The sequence below is a fragment of the Pteronotus mesoamericanus genome, unplaced genomic scaffold, assembly GCF_021234165.1.
Source record: "Pteronotus mesoamericanus isolate MK-2021 breed Mesoamerican mustached bat unplaced genomic scaffold, CSHL_Meso_final contig_27, whole genome shotgun sequence".
NCBI classification, from domain to species: domain Eukaryota; kingdom Metazoa; phylum Chordata; class Mammalia; order Chiroptera; family Mormoopidae; genus Pteronotus; species Pteronotus mesoamericanus.
In genome coordinates this window covers 13,620,574-13,641,726 of record NW_026555115.1, presented here as the reverse complement: position 1 = coordinate 13,641,726, position 21,153 = coordinate 13,620,574, and the positions used below count along the sequence as shown (strand labels likewise).

The 21,153-nt window shown below is 35.3% G+C and overlaps 1 protein-coding gene across 2 annotated transcripts in view; it reads left to right on the top strand.

Moving 5' to 3' along the window:
- Positions 1-21,153, top strand: part of CNTNAP5 (contactin associated protein family member 5) — a 1,056,232-nt gene that overhangs the window by 237,488 nt on the left and 797,591 nt on the right. For both annotated transcript variants that reach the window (XM_054575031.1, XM_054575030.1), the window contains exon 2: positions 8,761-8,865. In XM_054575031.1, coding sequence (XP_054431006.1) covers positions 8,761-8,865 — 105 coding nt within the window. The remainder of the gene's footprint in view (positions 1-8,760; positions 8,866-21,153) is intronic.

The window sequence follows — 21,153 nt, the reverse complement described above, 5'->3', positions numbered from 1 at the left end:
ATAGTGTCACAGTTTTATACATTGAACATGCTTAAGAAATATATAAATATTATAATAAATACAATATGTTACTTTCAAAAGAGCTTCATTTCGCTTATGGAGCTGGGTGTCATAAAGACTGTGAGTTATTGGGAAGTGGTGGAAGCAGTGCTATTTGAAATTGGAGGGTAACTCTTACTACACATGTGGATAGGTGGGGTTCATCACACAACTGTGCACTGACCAGGGTGCTCTGTGGTGTCTTCTGTGTGCACCAGTGTGCATATCTGCATGGAACATTCTTGTGGGGCTCAGTTTAATCGGTTTTAAATTTTTGCATCACCTATTTTCTGATTATAAAGCAGGCCTACAAAAAATATAAGATTTTCACTATGTTTAAATTGTTTCCCAATATATAAATAGTGTAAGAGGTTTGCATTTTCAAAGAAATGCCTTGTAGCTGTGTATGCACCTTCTCCCTCTTGCATTGTATACCCAGAGAATAGTAGCCCCTAGCTCCACTTTCCATTTGCAGAATGACTGTGTCTGCATAAGTATTTTGTAGTGACTTTTGCTATTTCTCTTTACAGAAGATGTGGTTCTGTTTTGTATTTGTGAAATATCTCACAATATTTTTCAAATATTTCTGGTGGGGAATAAAACTCAAAATATGATTTGCTAGTTGATTTTTCAAACACATTTAACAAGCAAAAATAATTCTATATTTCTTATTACTTATCCTGCAATTAAGTGAAATACTGCTTTATAAGAATTTTATAGCTAAAAAATTGGCCTCATAATTATGTGTTTATTTTATTAAAAAAAGTAAAATCAACCCTTTTTTAAAATTTGTATCTTTTGTTCAAATACATTTGTCTCCACCTTCCTGCCACCACACTCCCCTACCGCCGTCCCACACATCCCTCCCTCAATCCTTCCTCTCTTTAGCTTTGTCCATGGGTCCTTCATACATATTCCTTGACTTGACCCTTCCTTTCTCTTTCTCCACCCGTGCCACCCTCTTTCCCTCTTCACTCTGTTGGTTTCTATTTTCTTTCAATGTTGCTGGTTATATTTCCCTTGCTAGTTTGTTTTGTTGGTTAGGTTCCACTTATAGCTGAGATCATATGGTATTTGTCTTTTCACTCCCTGGCTTATTTCACTTATCATAGTGCTCTCTAGTTCCATCCAAGCTGTCGCAAAGGGTAGTAGTTATTTTTTGCTTTCTGCTGCGCAGTATTTCATTTTGTAAATGTACATAGTTTTTGATCCACTCATCTACTGATGGGCATTGAGGTTGCTTCCAACACTTGGCTATTATCAATTGTGCTGCTATGAACATTGCGGTGCATAGGTTCTTTCGAATTGGCATTTTGAGATTCTTAGAGTATAGTCCCAGCAATGGAATTACTGGGGGAAAAGGGAATTCCATTTATAGCCTTTTGAGGAAATTCCACACTGTTTTCCACAGTGGCTGCACCAGTCTGCGTTCCCACCAACAGTGTACTAGGGTTCCCTTTTCTCTACAACCTCGCCAGCACCCGTTGTTTGTGGATCTGTTTATGATGACTATTCTGACCAGTGTGAAGTGGTATCTCATTGTGGTTTTAATTTGCATTTCTCTGATGGCTAGTGATGCTGAGCATCCTTTCATATATCTCTGGGCCCTCGGTATCTCTTCCTTGGAGAAGTGTCTTCCCAGGTCCTTTGCCGATTTTTTAATTGGATTGTTTGTCTTCTTGGAGTGGAGTCGTGGGAGTTCTTTATATTTTTTGGAGGTCAAACCTCTATCTGAGGTATCATTGGCAAACATATTTTCCCATACAGTTGACTCCCTTTTCATTTTGCTGATGTTTTCTTTAGCCATGCAGAAGCTTCTTTTTTTGATGAGATCCCACTTGTTTATTCTTTCCTTTGTGTCCCTTGCTTTAGGAGAGATATCAGTGAAAATACTGCTTCATGGGATATCTGAGAGTTCCTGCCTATGTTCTCCTCTAGGCCATTTAAGATGTTGCAATTTATACTTAAGTCTTCTATCCATCTTGAGCTTATTTTTGTGTATGATGTCAGCTGGTGATCAAAATCAATTTTTTGCATGTAGCCGTCCAGCTATCCCAACACCATTTGTTGAAGAAGCTAATTTTACTTCATTTTATGATTCTGTTCTCTTTGTCAAATATTAATTGACCACAGAAACATATGTATTATTCTGACCTTTCTATTCTGTTCCACTGATCTATGTGTCTGTTTTTGTGCCAATACCATATTGTTTTGATTACAGTGGCCTTGTAATATAATATTCAATATTGTTATCCCTCCTACATTGTTTTACTTTCTCAAAATTGCTGCAGCTATTTGAGATTGTTTATAGTTCCACATAAATTTTTGAAATGGTTGTTCTATGCCTATGAAATACGTCATTGGTATTTTAATAGGGATTGCATTGAATCTATAAATTGCTTTGGGTAGTATGGATATTTTGATGATATTAATTATTCCAATCCATGAACACAGTATATGCTTCCGTTTATTTGTGTCATCCTTAATTTCTTCCTTCAGTGTTGTATAGTTTTCTGATGGATCTTTTACCCCCCTGGTTAAATTTACTTCTAAGTACTTTATTTTTCTTCTTGCTATAGCAAGTTATATTTTTTTCCTGATTTCTGCTTCTTCTATATAATTGCTTGTGTACAAAAATGCCTTTGATTTCTGAATATTGACTTTGTATCCTACTGTTTTGCAAAACCCACTTATTAGCTTGAGATGTTTTTTGGTGGAATCTATAGCATTTTCTATGTACACTATCATGTCATCTGCAAACAGTGATAGTTATACTTCCTCCTTTCCAATTTGGATGTATTTTATTTCTTTTTCTTGTCTGATAGTTGTGCCTAGGACTTCCAATACTATGTTGAATAGAAATGTTGAAAGCGGATATCCTTTTCTTGTTCCCGATCTTACTGGGAAAGCTTTTAGTTTTTGTCCATTGAATATGATGTTGGCTGTAGATTTTTCATACATGGCCTTTATTATGTTGAGATACATACCCTTTATTCCCACTTTGCTGAATGTTTCTATCATAAATGGGTACTGTAACTCATGAAATGCTTTTTCTTCATCTATTGATGTGATCATGTGGTTTTTGTCTTTCCTTTTATTTATGTGATGTATTATATATATTTTGATTTGTGTATATTGAACCATCCCTTCATCCCTGGAATGCATCCCACTTGATCATGGTGGATGATCTTTTGAATATATTGCTGGATATTGTTTGCCAATATTTTGTTGAGGATTTTAGCATCTATGTTCATCAGCGATATTGGCTTGTAGTTTTCTTTCTTGTAGAGCCTTTATCTGGTTTTTGGATTAGGGTGATGCTGGCCTCATAAAAAGAGTCTGGGAGTCTTCCCTCATATTGTGTTTCTCAGAATAGTCTGAGAAGGACTGGGATAGCTCTACTTTAAATGTTTTGTAAAATTCTCCTGTGAAACCTCCAGCCCAGGGCTTTTGTGTATTCGGAGTTTTTTGATTACTGCATCTGCAGCAACCCCAGCTGTTATTGGTCTTCAGGCTTTCTGCTGCTTCTTTATTCAGTGTTAGAATATTATACTTTTCTAGAAATTTGTCCATTTCATTGAGGTTTTCAAATTTCATGGCATATAATTGCTCATAGTAATTTCTTACAATCTTTGGATTCTGTGGTATCAGTTGTTATTTCTCCTCTTTAGTTTCTGATATTATTGATTTGGGTCCTCTCCCTTTTTTTCTTGATGAGTCTGCTTAAAGGCTTGTCAATTTAATGTATCTTTTCAAAGAATCAGCTTCTGGATTTGTTGATCATTTGAATTGTTCTTTTCATCTCTATGTCATGCAATTCTGCTCTGATCTTGATTATTTCCTTCCTTCTACTTGCCTGGGATTTATTTGTTGTTGTTTCTCTAGTTCTTGAAGTTGTAGGGTTAGTTCATTTATTTGAAATGTTTCTATCTTTTTTAGGTAGGCTTGTATTGCTATGAATTTCCCTCTCAGGACTGCCTTTGCTGTGCCCCATATGTTTTTGAATGTTGTCTGTTCATTTTCATTTGTTTTCAGATACTTTTTTATTTCTTCTCTTATATTTTTATTGACCCATTCATTGTTTAATAGTGTGCTGTTCAGTCTCCATGTGTTTGCAAGTTTTTGAGATTTTTCCTTGAGGTTGGTTTCTAGTTTCATGCCCTTTTGGTTCGACAAAATACTTATTATTATTTCAATTTTGCTGAACTTGTTAAGGCTTGCTTTATGTCCTATCATATGGTCTGTCTTTGAGAATGTCCATGAACATTTGAAAATAAAGTGTATTTTGTTTCTTTGGGATGAAATGTTCTATATATATCTGTTAAGTCTTATTGATCTAATACATCATTCAGTTCCACAGTATCCTTGCTGATATTTTCTTTAGAAGATCTATCCGTTTTTGACAGTGGGGTGTTAAAATACCCTACTATCAGTGTGTTGCTGTCTATATCTTTCTTGAAGTCCTCCAGGATTATCCTTATATATTTGGGTGTGCCTATGTTGGGTACATATAAGTTTACAATGTTTATGTCTTCTTGATGGATTCTTTTTTTTTGAGTATTATAAAGTGTCCTTCTAGGTCTCTTTTAATGGCTTTTGTTTTGAAATCTATTTTGACTGATATAAGTATTGCTACTGCTGCTTTTTTTCTCCTGTTCATTTGCTTGGAAGATTTTTTTTTATCCTTTTACTTTCAATCAGTGTAGGTCCTTTGTTCTGAGGTGGATCTCTTCTAGGGAGCATATGTATGGGTCACATTTTCTTATCCATTCAACTATTCTGTGTTTTGATTGGGTCATTTAGTCTATTTACATTTAGAGTTATTATTGATAGGAACTTATTCATTTTTTCCTTTTGTACCTGTGTTCTTCTCTTTCTCACTCTTTTTCTTCACCTTCTTAAACCAGTCCCTTTAGCATATCTTGTAGTGTTGGTTTGGTGGAGATGTATTCTTTTAGCCTTCTTTTGTCTGGGAAACTCCTTATTTCCCTTTCCATTTTAATTGATAGCCTTGCTGGGTAGACTAGTCTTGGTTGCTGGCCTTTGCTTTTCATTCCTTGGAATATTTTGCCATTCCCTTCTGGCTTATAGTGTTTCTGATGAGAAATCAGCTGCTAACTGTATTGAGGCTCCCTTGTATGTTACTATCTGTTTCTCCCTTTCTGTCTTTAGAATTCTGTCTTTGTCTTTGATATTTACCATTTTAAGTATGATGTGTTTTGGAGTGGCTCTCACTGGGTTCATCTTGAATGGGACCCTCTGTCCTCCCTGGACTTCTGAGACTTTTTTCCTCCTCCAATTAGGGAAGTTTTCCATCATTACTTTTTCAAGAAGGTCCTCTATCCCTTCCTCATCCTCTTCTCCTTCTCGTATCCCTACTATACCAATATTATTATGTTTCAGGTTGTCCTGCATTTCCCTAAATGCCTCTTCATTCTTTTTGAGTCTTTCTTCATTTTCTTGCTCGTTCTGGGAACTTTTTTCTACCTAATCCTCCAGCTCGCTGATTTGGTCCTCAGCTTCATCAGGGCTGCTTTTGATTCTTTCTACTGTGTTCTTCAATTCAGAAATGGTAGTTTTCATTTCCTCTTCTGTGTTATTGATAGTTTCTATGTCCTTTTCCAGGACATAGAAACTATCAATAATTCCTGATAGTTTCCCTGCAGTTTCTCATCGTTGTTTTTGAGCTCACTGCACTCATTGAGCTTCCTTAGAACCATTGTTTTGAATCAATATCTGATAATTTTCTTGCCTCTATTTCATTTAGTTCTTTCTGTGCGGATTCCTCCTTTCCCCTCATTTGGGAGGTGTTTCTTTCTCTTCCCATTATTTGTGAGAGTCTTTTTTTTTTTTTTTTTTGCATCTTAAATTGATCAGTCTCAATTTTCTGACTTTTTGGATTAAGTTTTTATGTTTGCAGGTAGGTATTTTTTTATTATTTTATTTTTGGGTCTGCCTCTGATGATGTTAGTTATTGACTCTGTCTGATCTTAGGCAGTCTATCTGAGACTTCCCAGGATCTACTGTCTGTGTCTCTATACTGCAATTCTTAATCCAGTCACTCTGCCCTCAGGTATCAGGCTTACACACCACAGGGTGGGGCAGTCCCACCTGAGGGCATGGCTATCATGTCCTTACAGGCTGCTGCCACTCAGGAGAGTGATCTGCCAGAGCAAGATGGAGACTGTGGAATGGGGAAAGAGCCAGCATTGGGATGCTCTGGCTACTCCCTCAGTTCTCTCCCCAATGCCTCCGACTCCAGTCGCTCCTCAATAGTCTCTGGGTAGCTCTGGGTTCCCTTTACCCAGGGGTGTACTATCTCTGTAGGCAGCTCTGCACTCAGCATCGAGGCCTGCAGGCAACTCATGTGTGGGCTGGAGTATCCTGAGGACAGGGCTATTATTTCCTTTCCCTCTGCTGCCCCTTTGGTGTGTGGCCTGCCTGAGGAACATGGAGACAGAAAAATGGGGAAGGAATCAGGAACCCCCTGGCTACTTCTACAGTTCTTTTCCCAACATCTCTGTCTCCAGTCTCTCATCAATGGTGCCTAGGCAGCTCTGTTTCCCTTTTAGCCAGGGATCTACTATCTCTGCCAGCCACACTGCACTCATCACCCAGGCCTGTGCACAACTCATGGGCAGAGTGCCCTAAAGGCAGGGGTATTGTTTCCTTTTGTGCTCCTATCTCTTTGGGGTGTGGCCTGCCATAGCGAGATGGAGTCTGCGGAATGGGGAAAGAGTCAGTTCTGGGAACTCCCGGCTACTCTGTCAGTTCTCTCCCCAATGCCTCTGTCTCCAGTCTCTCCTCATGCATGTATCTAGGCAGCTCTTTTTCACTTTGGCCAGGGATCTACTCTCTCTGCCGGTCGCACTGCAGTCTGCACCCAGATGGGCGTGCAAGTCCTGGGTGGAGTGTCCTGAAAGCAGGGTTATTGTTTCCTTTATGCCTGAGCGAGATGGAAGCTGCAGAGTGGGAACTGAGTCATCACCAAGGCCCCATGGGCCACTGTTTCTGTTCTCTCCATAAAGCTTTCCCAACCAATATTTCCTCACAAATCTTTCCTCAGTCTCCAGCCCACTCTGCTCCCGCCTCTGCCAAGAGACCAAGGAAGGTGGCTGCCACTGTAAATTTTTGTGTTGGCTCTTTAAATGTCTCTTTGCATCTCTAGCCACCTGTCTCTGGCAGAGAGCACACTATGCTTTTCATGGTTGTCTTTTGTCTTTGTACTTTTTTGGGTTCAGCGGCTGTAGCCCAAAGGTCCCTGCATATGATTCAGACCCTGTTCTTCTTAGGGGGATCCAACTGGCTATTTCAATATCCCTCTGGCGATGGTGGTCATGGGCACCCATCTGACCCTCTCGAGCATCCACCGCTCTTCTCATCCATTAGGATGGGTGAAAGTCGATTCCACTGTCTGTCTGAGGCTCCAGAGCTCCTCTCTCTCAATCATTCCGTTTTTTTCCAGGTGATTTCTCCACAATTTAGTTGCAATTCCAGTTTGGTCCTGAGAAGAGGTCAGTGTTACTTTCACTCCCTCCTCCGCTGCCATATTCTGTCCCCAAATCAACTCTTTATAAGAGCTTTTAATACCATAAAATTTACCTTTAACCTGAATAACACATTTCTAATTTTTTTTGGCTGAAATACTTCTAGATTTCATGAAGTCATTTTGCAATGCTCTGAAAGATCAATTGTAAACAAGATGGAAAAAAATGGGACAGAGTGTTTGTACTGTTATGTGAATTCCTCCCTCCCTCCCTTCCTTCCTTCTGTCCTTTTTTTCCTTCCATCACCATTCTGTTCTTTTAATAAGACTTTATAAAAAGCCTATTATGTACGAGATATCTTGCTAAGGTTCCACAAAGGTCATGTCACATATTAGAGAATACAAACAGATAAATATTACATAATTTTTACATGACCAGTATGCTATGTGTAGAGCAGCATCCTCTGTATGTGATTGGATGGCATGGCATCAGAGTCAATGAGGGAGAAGATATCTATGTTTTCAAGACTGCGCCTCTGCCCTCGACCCCCAACATGTTCCATATTTGGGCAACATCAAAAATTCCTTAGAAGGCATATTTACCTACTTTAGGGAGGTCTGGAAGGATACCTACTGAAGAAAATATCATATTAAATATTGTACAAGATTAAAACTATTTTCTACTACTTTGTGAAGTAAAAATGTATTATTAAAAATAGAAACTTATTTTGAAAAGACTTTCACACAACTGGGATTGAGATATTCTAAATTGTTCTGTCCCTCTACATACAACTATTACAAGAGTCCTTAGGGCCTGAATATTAGAGAGTAGTTAAACAATGTTTTTCCCTTTAATAGTCTTCCTTTTTACAGAATAGTCTCAATAGCTGTAACTTGAGGCTTTTCTCAGGAAATGTATTCAAAAATAGATGGATAGTTAGGCTTTTGAATTAGACAAATACAGATGAGAATTCCAGACACACTATTTTCTAGTGTTGTGACCTTGGACAAAATTCCTTAACATCTCTGAACTTTAGTTTCTCCAATTGTTAAGGAAACACGTAACTTTTTCAAGGTTTTTGAGAGGATTAGATGAAACAGTACATGGATATAAATAGTGCTGGCCTTGTTCAGAACAGGTAGTTAATAAATGATGGTGGATAATGGCATAATTCCTATCTTTATGGACTATCTCTCACTGATAAATTTGATTTCTTTCTATTCTACTGTTTCAGACAACTGTGATGACCCATTAGCATCCCTCCTTTCTCCAATGGCTTTTTCCAGTTCCTCAGACATCACTGGTACTTACAGCCCAGCTCAACTAAACCGAAAACTTGGTGAGTAGGGTGACAGAATTTCTAAAGCACTGTGCTGAGTCAGCACGCTGTGGGTAAATGGAAGAAAGTGCCCCTCTGACCACTGAGATCATGTACAAGAGCGGGGTTCAGAGGGAGAAGGCAAAAAAGGGTTAACTGAAATAAGTGTCTCCCAGCACAAAATGGATATTCAAATTATGCTGATTCTTATTCCCCCAACCCATGTTATTCTTCCTTTGTTATCATGAGAGGTCTTTGAGAAATATTTAAAAATGTTTTTGATTTATTTATTTTTTTTTCCATTTCTTTTTGTTTTTATTGTTGATGCTGTTACAAATGTCCCCTATTCCCTCCACCTTTGCCCACCCCCACACAGCCCTCACTCCCCCTCCCCTGGCCTTCACCACATTATTGTTTGTGTCCATGGGTTATACATATCAGTGCTTTCTCCATCACAATTTCCAGCCAATGCTACTGCCTTCAAAAAAAACACAATCCATTTATACTACATGTACAGATGCAGTGTTCCAGCCCCTTTCAACCTCCCTCTTCCTCTCAGTTCTTTAGTTTAACTAATATTGGAAATAGTTAACTCACTAAGTAAGTGTAACATGAAAAACCCAATATAATTGTCTCTAAGTATTATAAAGCCCATTGTTTTTGCACAATTCTTTAGAAATATAAGCTGTCCAATATCAGAGTTGTTGAGAAAAGTCAAGAAAATACTGTATTTCATATAATTTCACTGATACATAAATAAGTTCAACATTAGTGTAGAGATTTCTTTGACCTGAGTGATGATTTATTTTTAATAATTCATGTATGTTACATAAACAGCTACCTAAATATAGTATTACAGCCTATTTATAAAAAACATAAATAAAATCTTTCAAGATTTTCCCATAACTTCAATTTTTCAGTAAAATAAATGTTGCTGATTTTTAAAAATGTAAAATACTATTGAGTAAAAATAAGAAAATATGAAAATATATAATCCTACTAGCTAGAGATACCCATGGTCAAATGTTGGGTGTGTATCTAAATAGTGTGTGATAGAAACAAGAGTAGATACCCCCTGACTAATCTTTTATGTGAAATTTCTTTTAAAAATATAAGGATAGATATGTACATAGATATATTTTAAATCAAATTTGGATGTTGGCTTTTATTTATATATATATTTATAGTTATATAGTTACTTTTTTAATTTTTAAAGACTAAATATCTGATAATTGTATATCTAATAAATGTTACAAACTTTTTCAATTTGAGAAAAAATAATTTTATATGTAATTTCAATAAATACACTGCTCTACTAGAGTTTGAATTAATTACTCTTAGCTATATTTTCCCTTGGATAAATGAAACTAATCGTATTAGCAAGTTTTTTCAATGTTGACCTATCTTTGTTTTCTGGAATAAGTTTTTATTGATTATTGCATTATTGCTATTTCTTTTATAATGTGCAGAATGATTTAATTTGTTGACATTTTAATTTATAATTTTAAATATTAATTGTGAAATTGATTTATAATTTTGTTTTTATATTTGTTCATTATTTCATGCCATGATTCACAGTTTTGTTTTGTTTTTTAATTTAATGGGGTAAATAATTAAAATGTTAGCAAGTGCCCTGGCTTTGTTGAGGAAGGAGTTTAAGAATCTTATTTTAAAAAAAAATGTCCAATTTTAGATCCAGCAGGAAAATATTAATAATAATTTTTTACTAATTCTACCATTTGCTGAATACTCTACTAAAACTCTTATAAGGCATTTTACCTATATAAAGTTTTTTAGTCTTTACAAAGATTAATAAGATAAGTATTATTGCCTTTTACCCTCAAGTAGGGATCTTGAGGCTCAGAGAAGTTTCATAACTTAACCAAAATCAAAGTAAGAGAAATGATTGAATTAAAATCTTAGTCATCTGAATTAAAGTTTTTGCCCATAACAACCACATCAGCAAATTGATTCATTAACACAGGTTTAGAAAAGTAAAGATTCTTAGAAACAAACTACCAGCCAGAGTTCAAAAGCTGGCTATGGCACTTACTGATGAGCTTTATAAATGTCATCCAGCCACTTTCCTGTTCCCATCTTCAGTTGTCTATCTGTAAAGTGGACGAATATTGCCTGTCTTGCAGTTTCATGTGTAGACTGAGCAGACTTGAACATATAAAAAGACCCTTCTCACTGCAGAGTTGAAAATCGCTCTGGAGCAGGGAGGTCCACTTGTCATTTCAGGGAAAACTACAGGTAGGCAAATTTTAATGCAGTCTCCAGCAGGGCATCCAGAGCCAGACTTTGTTTCATCCCACCCAAGTGTGCAGTGTTAGAAAATCATTACTGCCTTACAACTCTTGGAAGTTTCTGGGGAAGCTGAGAGCATGATTTTAGGCCAGCTCTTTCCATAATAAACATATATTGATAGGGCACAGAGGTCTCTGATCCAACTTATTACAATTGTCCTGATCACAGTAGATTCTGTGTACCTAAGACAAAGCCAGCAGCGTTCATAGAATGATATCTCCTCGTTCTCTCAGCCTGAATCTATGTTAGAAGGCCATGCAGGAGACACAGTTATAGAGTTGAAATGCATTGGCCTAGAGCTCATCTGCAAGCCTATCTTCTAGGGATGGTAGCTTTCCCTCCCTTCGCTAGGCCCAGCATCGCCCTCAGTGAAAATTAAACAGACTCAAGGAGACAGTTGATTCCTAGCTCTCATCCAAGCACTCTACATCTGAATCACCTGTAAAGTTTTAGCAGTAGCAATGTCTGAGCCTGTCTCCCAGCTACTCTGAATTAATTGTCTGGAATGGAGCTGAAGCATGGATATTGAAAAAGTAAATAAATACAAGCTTTCCACATGACTTCAAAATGCAGCATGAGTTGCAAACCACTAGATTAAATAAATGTGAATAACAAATCCTTCTATTAATATATTTCAATCACTTATTATGTGCCAGATACTATGCTAGAACCTTGACCCATAGTTGATAAAAATAGGCATAGACCCTATTCATAAAGTATTACCATGTATCAATGATGTTTTTTATAGAACTAGAACAAATAATCACAAAATTTACATTGAAACACAAAAGATCACAAATAACTAGAGCAACCCTGAGAAAGAAGAATGACATTGGAGGTATCATGCTACCTAATATCAAACTATGTTACATAAGGCTCTAATAATGAAAGCAGCATGGTACTAGCACAAAAACAGATGCATAAATCAGTGAAAGACAATAGAGATTCCAGAGATAAACTTATGCCTATATGGTCAATTAATACAGGGGTGATAAAAAGTAGTTTTACATTTGTGAATATATAAAACACAGTTTATTGTTATATTATTTATTTACGTTACAGCTGTAAATCTACTTTAGTCCAACCCTGTATATGACAAAAGAGGCAAGAATATTCAATGGGGTAATGATAATCTCTTCAATAAATGGTGTTTGGAAAATTGGAAAGGTACATACAAAGAAATTAAAACTAGACTGCCTTATTACAACATATACAATAAGAAACTCAAAATGGATTAAAGACTTAAAGACAAGTTTCAAAACCATAAAACTACTACAAGAAAACATATGCAGTAAAACATTGAACATTTCTCCTAGCAATATATATTTTTTCTGAATATATATCCTCTGGCAAGGGAAACAAAAGAAAGAAATGAATAAATAGAATTGTGTCAAACTACAAAGTTCTGTCACAGCAAAGGAAAACATCAACAAAAATAAAAGACAACCCACTAAATGGAAGAAAATATTCACCAATAATACATTCAATAAGGGGTGATATCCAAAATCTATAAAGAATTCATGTAATCTACCACCACTAAAATCTAATTAATTGGGCAGAGGATAGAAGACCTGAATAGATACTTCCCCAAAAATAACATACAAATGTCCAATAAACATGAAAAGATGCTCAATGTGATTAATTACCAGAGAGATGCAAATTAAAAACTCAGTGAGCTATCACCTCATCCTGCCAGAATCATTATCATCAATAAATGAATAGACATGAGGTCTTGGTGAGGATGTGGAGAAAAGGGAACCCTTGTGCACTGTCGGAATGGAAATTGGTGCAGTCACTATAGGAAACAGCATGGAGGGTCCTAAAAAATTAAAAAATGAATCTGCCTATGTCCCAGTGATTTCACTGCTGTGTATATGTTCAATAAATCTCAAAACACTAATATGAAAGTATATGTGCACGTCTATCTTTATTGCAGTGTTATTTACAGATGCCAAGATACAGATGTAACCCAAGTGCCTGTACAGCAATAGATAAATGGTTAAAACATCATGGTGCATGTATATGATGAAATATTACTTAGCCATGAAAAAAGATGATGTCTTATCATTTATGACAGCATGGATTGAGCCATAGGGTATAATGTTAAGTAAAGTAAGTCAGGGAGGAAAAGACAAATATACCACATAATTTAAGTTATATGTGGAATCTAAAGGATAAAAATAAACAAACAATAGAAACAGATTCATAGATAAACAGAATAGACTGAGGGTTGCCAGTGCGAGTGGCTTGCTGGGCTGGGTGAAAGAGGTGAAGGGATTAGAAGTACAGATTAGCAGTTACAAAATGGTCACAGGGATGTAAGGTAAAGCAGAAGGAATATAGTTGATGAAATGGTAATAACAATGTACGGTGTCAGAAGGGTACTTAAAATATCAGGGAGACCACTTTGTAAAGTATGTGATCACTGACCACTATGTTATATACCTGCAGCTAATGTAAAATAATAATGATGTAACCATAATTGGAAAAAAAGACTTAGAAAAGCATTTACATGTAAATTAACATACAATTACATACCTACAAATTACTAAAACATTTACATGCAAATTAACATACAATTAATTAACAGCTAACTTTGTAATAATATATTGATATTAGTATTTTTCATATATAAAATATAAATCGTGTGCATGTGTATAGATACAAATACATATGGAGGTATATTTAGAGTAAGTCATGTGTATATATATGTGATTGGATATATACAGAGTCAGAGTTATATATAAAGACAGGTGGATATATACAGTGTTGAAAATACACTTACGTCTATTTGCGATAGAATATACACACACATAAATATACGTATATGCATATATGAATGGGTATAATAATGTATACATGGACATATTCACATTATATATATATATAAAAGATATATGGATACATACTATATATTGAGTATATGCATATACAGTGTTAAGTAAAACAAAGTTATGTAAATATTGTTAGAACAAATCTGTTCTATGAGTTTTCTAAATATAAAATTTAGATATTTAAAAATAATTTTTATTTATTTGGAAAATAGCAGTATAAAGTAATGATTCATTTTTCTTGTGAAAATAGAGATGCTCTGTCTCCACTAAAATAGCCTAGAAATAATTGTAGTCCTGTATAATGAATGCTCCTTTTCTACATGTCTTCCTTTAAAACTTCCTGTTTTTGTTTTCATTATATTTTTGGGATAATATTGGATAATAATATCATACAGGTTTCAAGCATACATTTCTGTGATACATGATCTATATATTACATTCTGGGCCCACTGCTGAAAGTCAAACCATCTTCTGTCACCATATATTTACCTCCCTTTACCTTCCAACAACCTCTCACTTCCTTTTCTCTGGTAACAACCATACAATTTTCTGTGTTTATGAGTTTCAGTTTTATATCCCACATATGAGGAGGGAACCACAAAAAACAATTATCTTCTGGAAGGTAGGTCCCTTGTAATGTAGGCTTCCCCCACTAGGTGAGTGTTCTACTGACTATATGTATCGGTGTATCAGCTGGCATTTTTGTGATAGGTTGCATTCACCTTCAGGGAATTTTTTTATTTTTTGAAGACTGTTTCAACATGTTTGCCCATTTCATGGTGGATGATTTAAAAGCACACCTGCCCACACCATGCTGAGTATTCAGAAGTTTTCAACCAAAAATAGCATGACCCTGTGCCCCACTTTCCCTATTCACCCAGTCTCACCCCAAGCAACTTTTTGCTTGTTTGTTTGTTTCCCCGGATGAAGAAAATTTTCAAAGAGAAATATTTTGCTGACATGGAAGAAGTGAAAAAAATAAACAAACCCAAAAACAGAACCACTAAAAGGTATCAAGATTGATGAGTTCAAAAACTGTTTTGAGCAGTGGAAGAAATATCTTGATGGGTGGATTGCATCAAATGGAGAGTACTTTGAAAGTGACTGAAGTTTAAACATATAAGGATAAATACATAACTTTTATAAATTTCAGGTTTCTTGAGGTCACCCTCATATAAGTGAAATTATATGGTTCTTAGCTATTTCTGACTGATTTGTTTCACATAGCATTATATTCTCAATGTACATCCTTGTTTTCACAAATGACAGTATTATGTTTATGGCTGAATAGTATTCCATTGTTTATATGTACCACATCATCTTTATCCAATCTTCTATTCAAGGATAATTTTGTTGTATCTATATCTTGGCCATCATGTATAATGCTGCAATGAACAAAGGAGTGCATATATCTTTGAAAATAAATGGTTTTCCATAGTGGCTGCACCAGTCTGCATTCCCACCAACAGTGGACTAGGGTTCCCTTTTCTCCACAGCCTCGCCAGCACCTGTTGTTTGTGAATCTGTTTATGATGGCCATTCTGACCAGTGTGAGGTGGTACCTCATGGTGGTTTTGATCTGCATTTCTCTGCTGGCTAGTGATGCAGAGCATCCTTTCAAATGTCTCTGGGTCCTCTGTATCTCCTCCTTAGAAAAGCATCTGCCCAGGTCCTTTGCCCATTTTTTGATTGGATCGTTTGGTAGATGACTGGATCAAAAAATTATGGTACATATACACAATGGAATACTACGCAGGAGAAAGAAAAAAAGAAGTACTAAACTTTGCGACAGCATGGATGGAACTGGAGAGCATCATGCTAAGCGAAATAAGCCAGGGGGCGAAAGACAAATACCATATGATCTCACCTATAAGCGGAACCTAACTAACAATGCAAAGAAGCAAGGAAAATATGACCAGCAACACTGAAAGGAAAAGAAATCAACAGAGACAAGAGGGAAGGGGGGGCAGGGAAAGGGAAGGGAAGGGGAAAGTCAAGGAACATATAGCAAGGACTCATGGACAAAACCAAAGGGGAAGAGCTGAGGGAGGGAAGGTGGGAGGGGGCAAGGGAAAGAGGTGGGGGGAAGGCAGAGACAAATGTATTTAAAAAGTAAATAAATTAATTTAAAAAAAAAAGAAAATAAATGGTTTTGAGTTTCTTGGGTAGATACCCAAGAGAGGGAATACTGTGTCGTATAGTAACTCTATTCTTTATTTTTTGAGGAATTGGCATACTGTTTTTCATAATGGCTATACCAGGTTACATTCCCACCAGCAGTGAATGAGGGTTCCCTTTTCACCACAACCTCTCCAATACTTGTTATTACCTGCTTTGTTGATAATAGCAATTCTAACACCTAGGTGGTGGAATTTCATTGTAGTTTTGATTTTTATTTCTCTAATAGCGAGTGAAGTTGAACATCTTTTTATATAGCTATTGGGCATTTTTATGTTTTATTGAGAGAGGTGTCTGCTCAGGCCCACTGCTCTCTTTTTCATTGGAATGCTTATTTGGTGCTGAGTTGTATGAGTTCTTTTTTGTTTCTAGTTTTATTTTAATTTATTTTTTCAAATACATTTGTCTCTGCCTACCCCCCCCCACCGCTTGTGTTCTTTATATACTTTGGATATTAACCCCTTGTCAAACCTATCGTTTGCAAATAATATCTCCTATTTGGGTGGTTTCCTTTTTTCCCCACTTTGGTCAGTTTCTTTTGCTGTGATAAAGATTTTTTTAAATTTTATTTTAATTCATTTTTTCAAATACATTTGTCTCTGCCTGAACCCCACCACTTTCCCTTGCCCCCTCCCCGCTTCCATCTCTCAGCTCTTCCCCTTTGGTTTTGTCCATGAGTCCTTGCTATATGTTCCTTGACTTTCCCCTTCCCTTCCTTTTCCCCACCCCCCTCACTCCTCCCCTCTTGTCTCTGTTGATTTCTTTTCCTTTCAGTGTTGCTGGTCTTATTTTCCTTGCATCATATGATCTCACCTATAAGTGGAACCTAACCAAGATTTTTATTTTGATTTGGTCCTGTTAATTTATTTTTGGCCTTTATTTCCCTTGCTTTTTGGAGTAAAATTCATAAAATGTTCTCTATAACCAAGGTCTGTAAGTCTAGTGCCTGTTTTCTTCTATGTAATTTATTATTTCAGATCTTAAATTTAGGTCTTTCATCTATTTTGAATTAACTCTGGTACATGGGGACAAACTGTAGTCTAGTTTCATTCTTTTGTATTTCCTGCCACCATTTATTGAAGAGATTATTTTCTTTATTGTATGTTTTTTGGTTCATTTGCGAAAAATTATTTGCCACACACATGTGGGTTTATTTCTGGGCTCTCAGTTATGTTCTTCTGGTCTGTGTGACTGCTTTTCTGCAAATTCCATGGTGTTTTGATTATCATAGTTCCATAGAATAATTTGAAGTCAAGTAGTGTGACACCTTTGGCTTCATTTTTTATCTCAGGATTGCTTTGGCCTTTGGGTTTTTTTCTGGTTCCATACAGATATGATGATTTTTTGTTCTACTGTTTAATAAAATGATATTGAGATTTTGATGGGGATGGTATTAAAGTTACACATTACTTTGCTTAATATTGGAATTTCTGTTATGTTGATTATTTTAATCCATGAAAATGAAATATCTTTCCATTTTGTTGTGTCTTTTTCAATTTGTTTTAAAGTGGTTTGTAGTATTCAGTATATCAGTCTTTCACATTCTTTGTTAAGATTAATACTAGGTATTTTATTTCTTTGGTTAACATCACAAAAGGAACTATTTTTTATATGTCTTTTCTGAAGTTTCATTGGTAGTATATAGGAAAGCAGAAGATTTTTTTACATTGATATTGTATCCTGCAACTTTACTGTACTTGTTTATTGTTTCTAATAAGGTGTGTGTGTGTGTGTGTGTGTGTGTGTGTGTGTGTGAAGTCTTCAGGGTTTTCTATGCACGGAATCATGTTGTCTGAAAAAAAAGTAACACTTTTACTTCCTCCTTTCCAATTTGAATTTTTTTTATGTTTCTTTTCCTATTGCTTTGGCTAGGACTTCCAGAACTATGTTGAATATAAATGGTGAGAGTGGACATTCTTGTCTTGTTCTTGATTTCAGCAGAAAAACCTTTAGTTTTTTACCTTTGAGTATGATATTGGCTGTTTGCCATATATGGTCTTTATTAGGTTCATGTAATTCCCTTTTATACCAATCTTAAAACTTCCTTTTTACATTAAAATATGGAAATAAATAAAATATATCTCAAACTATGAACTATTCCACATGGTTTAAAATCAAGGATACTCTCAGATAATACAAGGAGATTTAAGAGAACATCTTGATTTTAATTTAAATTCCCCACATAGTGTTTTAAATAGCATGTTCACAGCCAGATAGTAAATAAATTCTACTGTGCACTGTAATTATCAGGTTTAACTCTTTCTTAAATGGTTTGATTGTGTGCCTAGCAGTTACACTTCTCCTATTATCAGCTTATACTTACCAACATACAACTAAATATCAGAAAAATAATATAATATTGATCTATTGAAAAAAGATACCTATCAAGAAGAGCTCCTGTTATAACTCCCTAACATGTTATGTTGGTTTGATGATGAATGGATAAGAAAACATGACCCATATATATGCTCTCTACAAAAGGCCTACCTCAAGAGAAAAGATTTGTACAGGCTGAAAATAAAGGTGTGGAAAAGAAATATTCCACATAAATGGAAATAAACAAAAATGATGGTGTAGCAATACTTATATCTACAAAATAGATTTCAAAACAAAGGTTACAACAAAAGGCAAAGGAGGTCACTATACCATGCTAATGGAATCAATCAAACAAGCGGATATAACCCTTGTAAACACATATGCACCCAATACAGGAACACTTAAATATATAAAGAAAATTTTGGTGGACTTTAAGGGAGAGATCAACAGTAAACCCCCTAGTCATAGTAGGGGATTTGAACACCTCACTGTCAATAATGGACAGATCTTGAAGACAAAAAAAAAAAGGACACAGTGACCTTAAATTACATTTTAGATCAAATATATTTAGTTGATATTTACAGAACATTTCATACCAAAGTAGCAGAATATACATTGTTTTCAAGTGAAAATGAAATTTCTCAAAGATACACTACTGGTTAGGACGCAAAATAAGTCTTAAAAATTCAAGAAGATTGAAATAATATCAAGCATCTTCTTGGATCACAATGGTAGAAAACTAGAAGTCAACTACAATAAAAAACTCAAAAACATTAAAAACATAAAGGCCAAAAAGCATGTTATTAAACAATGAATGGGTTACCAATAATATCAAGGAAAAAATAAAAATTACCTGGAAACAAATGAAAATGAACACACACACACAAAACCCAAAATCTATGGAACATAGTGAAAACAGTCCTGAGAGGGAAGTTATTAACATTGCAGTCCTTCATCAAGAACCAAAAAAAGTCAAATAACAATCTTACCTACACCAAAAAGAACTAAAAAACAAACAAACAAATAAAGCCTGGAGTAATTAGAAGGGAGGAAATGATAAAGATCAGAGCAGAAAAAAATTACATAAAAAACAAACAAACAAAAAAGTAAATGAAACAGAGAGTTGATTCTTTGAAAAGATAAACAAGGTTGACAAACCTTTAACAAGTTTAATCAAGAGAAATAGAGGACTTAAATGAATAAAATTAGAAATGAAAGAGGTGAAAGAACAAGTGACAACACTGAAATACGAATGATTGTAAGAAAATGCTATGAACCATATGCCAACACATTGGACAACCTGGGAGAAATGTACACATTTCTGGAAATATACAGTCTTCTAAAACTGAATCATGAAGAACCAGAAAATATGAATAAACTGATTACAACTAATGAAATTGAAGCAACGATTAAAAACATCCAGCAAAGAAAATTCCTAGACCATGTGGCTTCACAGGCAAATTTTACCAAACATTCAAAAAGAACTAGGACTTATTCTTCTCAACTATGCCAAAGAATTCAAGAGATTGAAAAACTTCAAAGCTCTTTTTACAAGGCCAGCATTATACTAATTTCAAAACAAGATAAAAATACAACAAAGAATGAAAACCATAGGCTAATATCCCTTGTGCACATAGAGACTAAAATTGTCAATGAAATATTAACATACCAGATCCAGCAATACATGAAAAAGATCATACATCATGATCAAGTGGGATATGTCTTGGGGATGCAATGTTGATACAATATTTGCAAATCAATAAATGTGATGCATCACATAAACACAATAAAAGATAAAATCACATGATCATATCAATAGATGCAGAGAAAGCACTCAATAAAATTCAGTGCCCATTTATGATAAAAACTCTCAGCAAAGTGGGGATGGAGGGATCATAGCTTACTATAATAAGGCCATACATAGAAAACCTACAGCCAACATCATATTCAATGGGCAAAAACTAAAATCATTTCCCTTAAGGGTAGGAATAAGACAAGAATGCCCACTTTCGCCACTCTTCTTCAACATAGTAGTGGAAGTCCCATCTATAGCAATAAAAAAAAGAAAAAAAAAGCATCCAAAATGGAAAGAAGGAAGTAAAACTGTCCTTATTTGCAGATGGCATGATATTGTACATAGATAACACTAAAGATTCCACCAAAATTCTGCTAGATCTAATAAAGAAATATGACATGTTTCAGAATATAAAATGGGTATTCAAAAGTAAGTGGCATTTTTATACACCAGTAATGAACTATCAGATAGGGAAACTTAGAAAACAATCCACTTTACTAATGCAACAACAAAATAATAAGGTACCTTAGAATAAATTTAACCAAGAAGGTAAAAGATCTGTACTAAAAAAGCTATAGGATATTGAAGGAACTGAGTAAGATACAAGTAAGTTGAAGCATATGCTGTGTTCATGAATAGAAAAAATTAGCATCATCAAAGTGTCCATATTTCCCAAAGTAATATATAGATTCAACATAATTACCATTAAAATGCCAATGGTGTATTTAACTGATCTACAGCAGATACTCTAAAAAAATTATGTGCAGCCAAAAAATCTTGAGAAAGAAGAATAAAGTAGGAGAGATCACAATACCTGACCTCAAACTGTATTACAAGGCCATTGTAATCACAACAGCCTGGTATTGGCATGAGAAC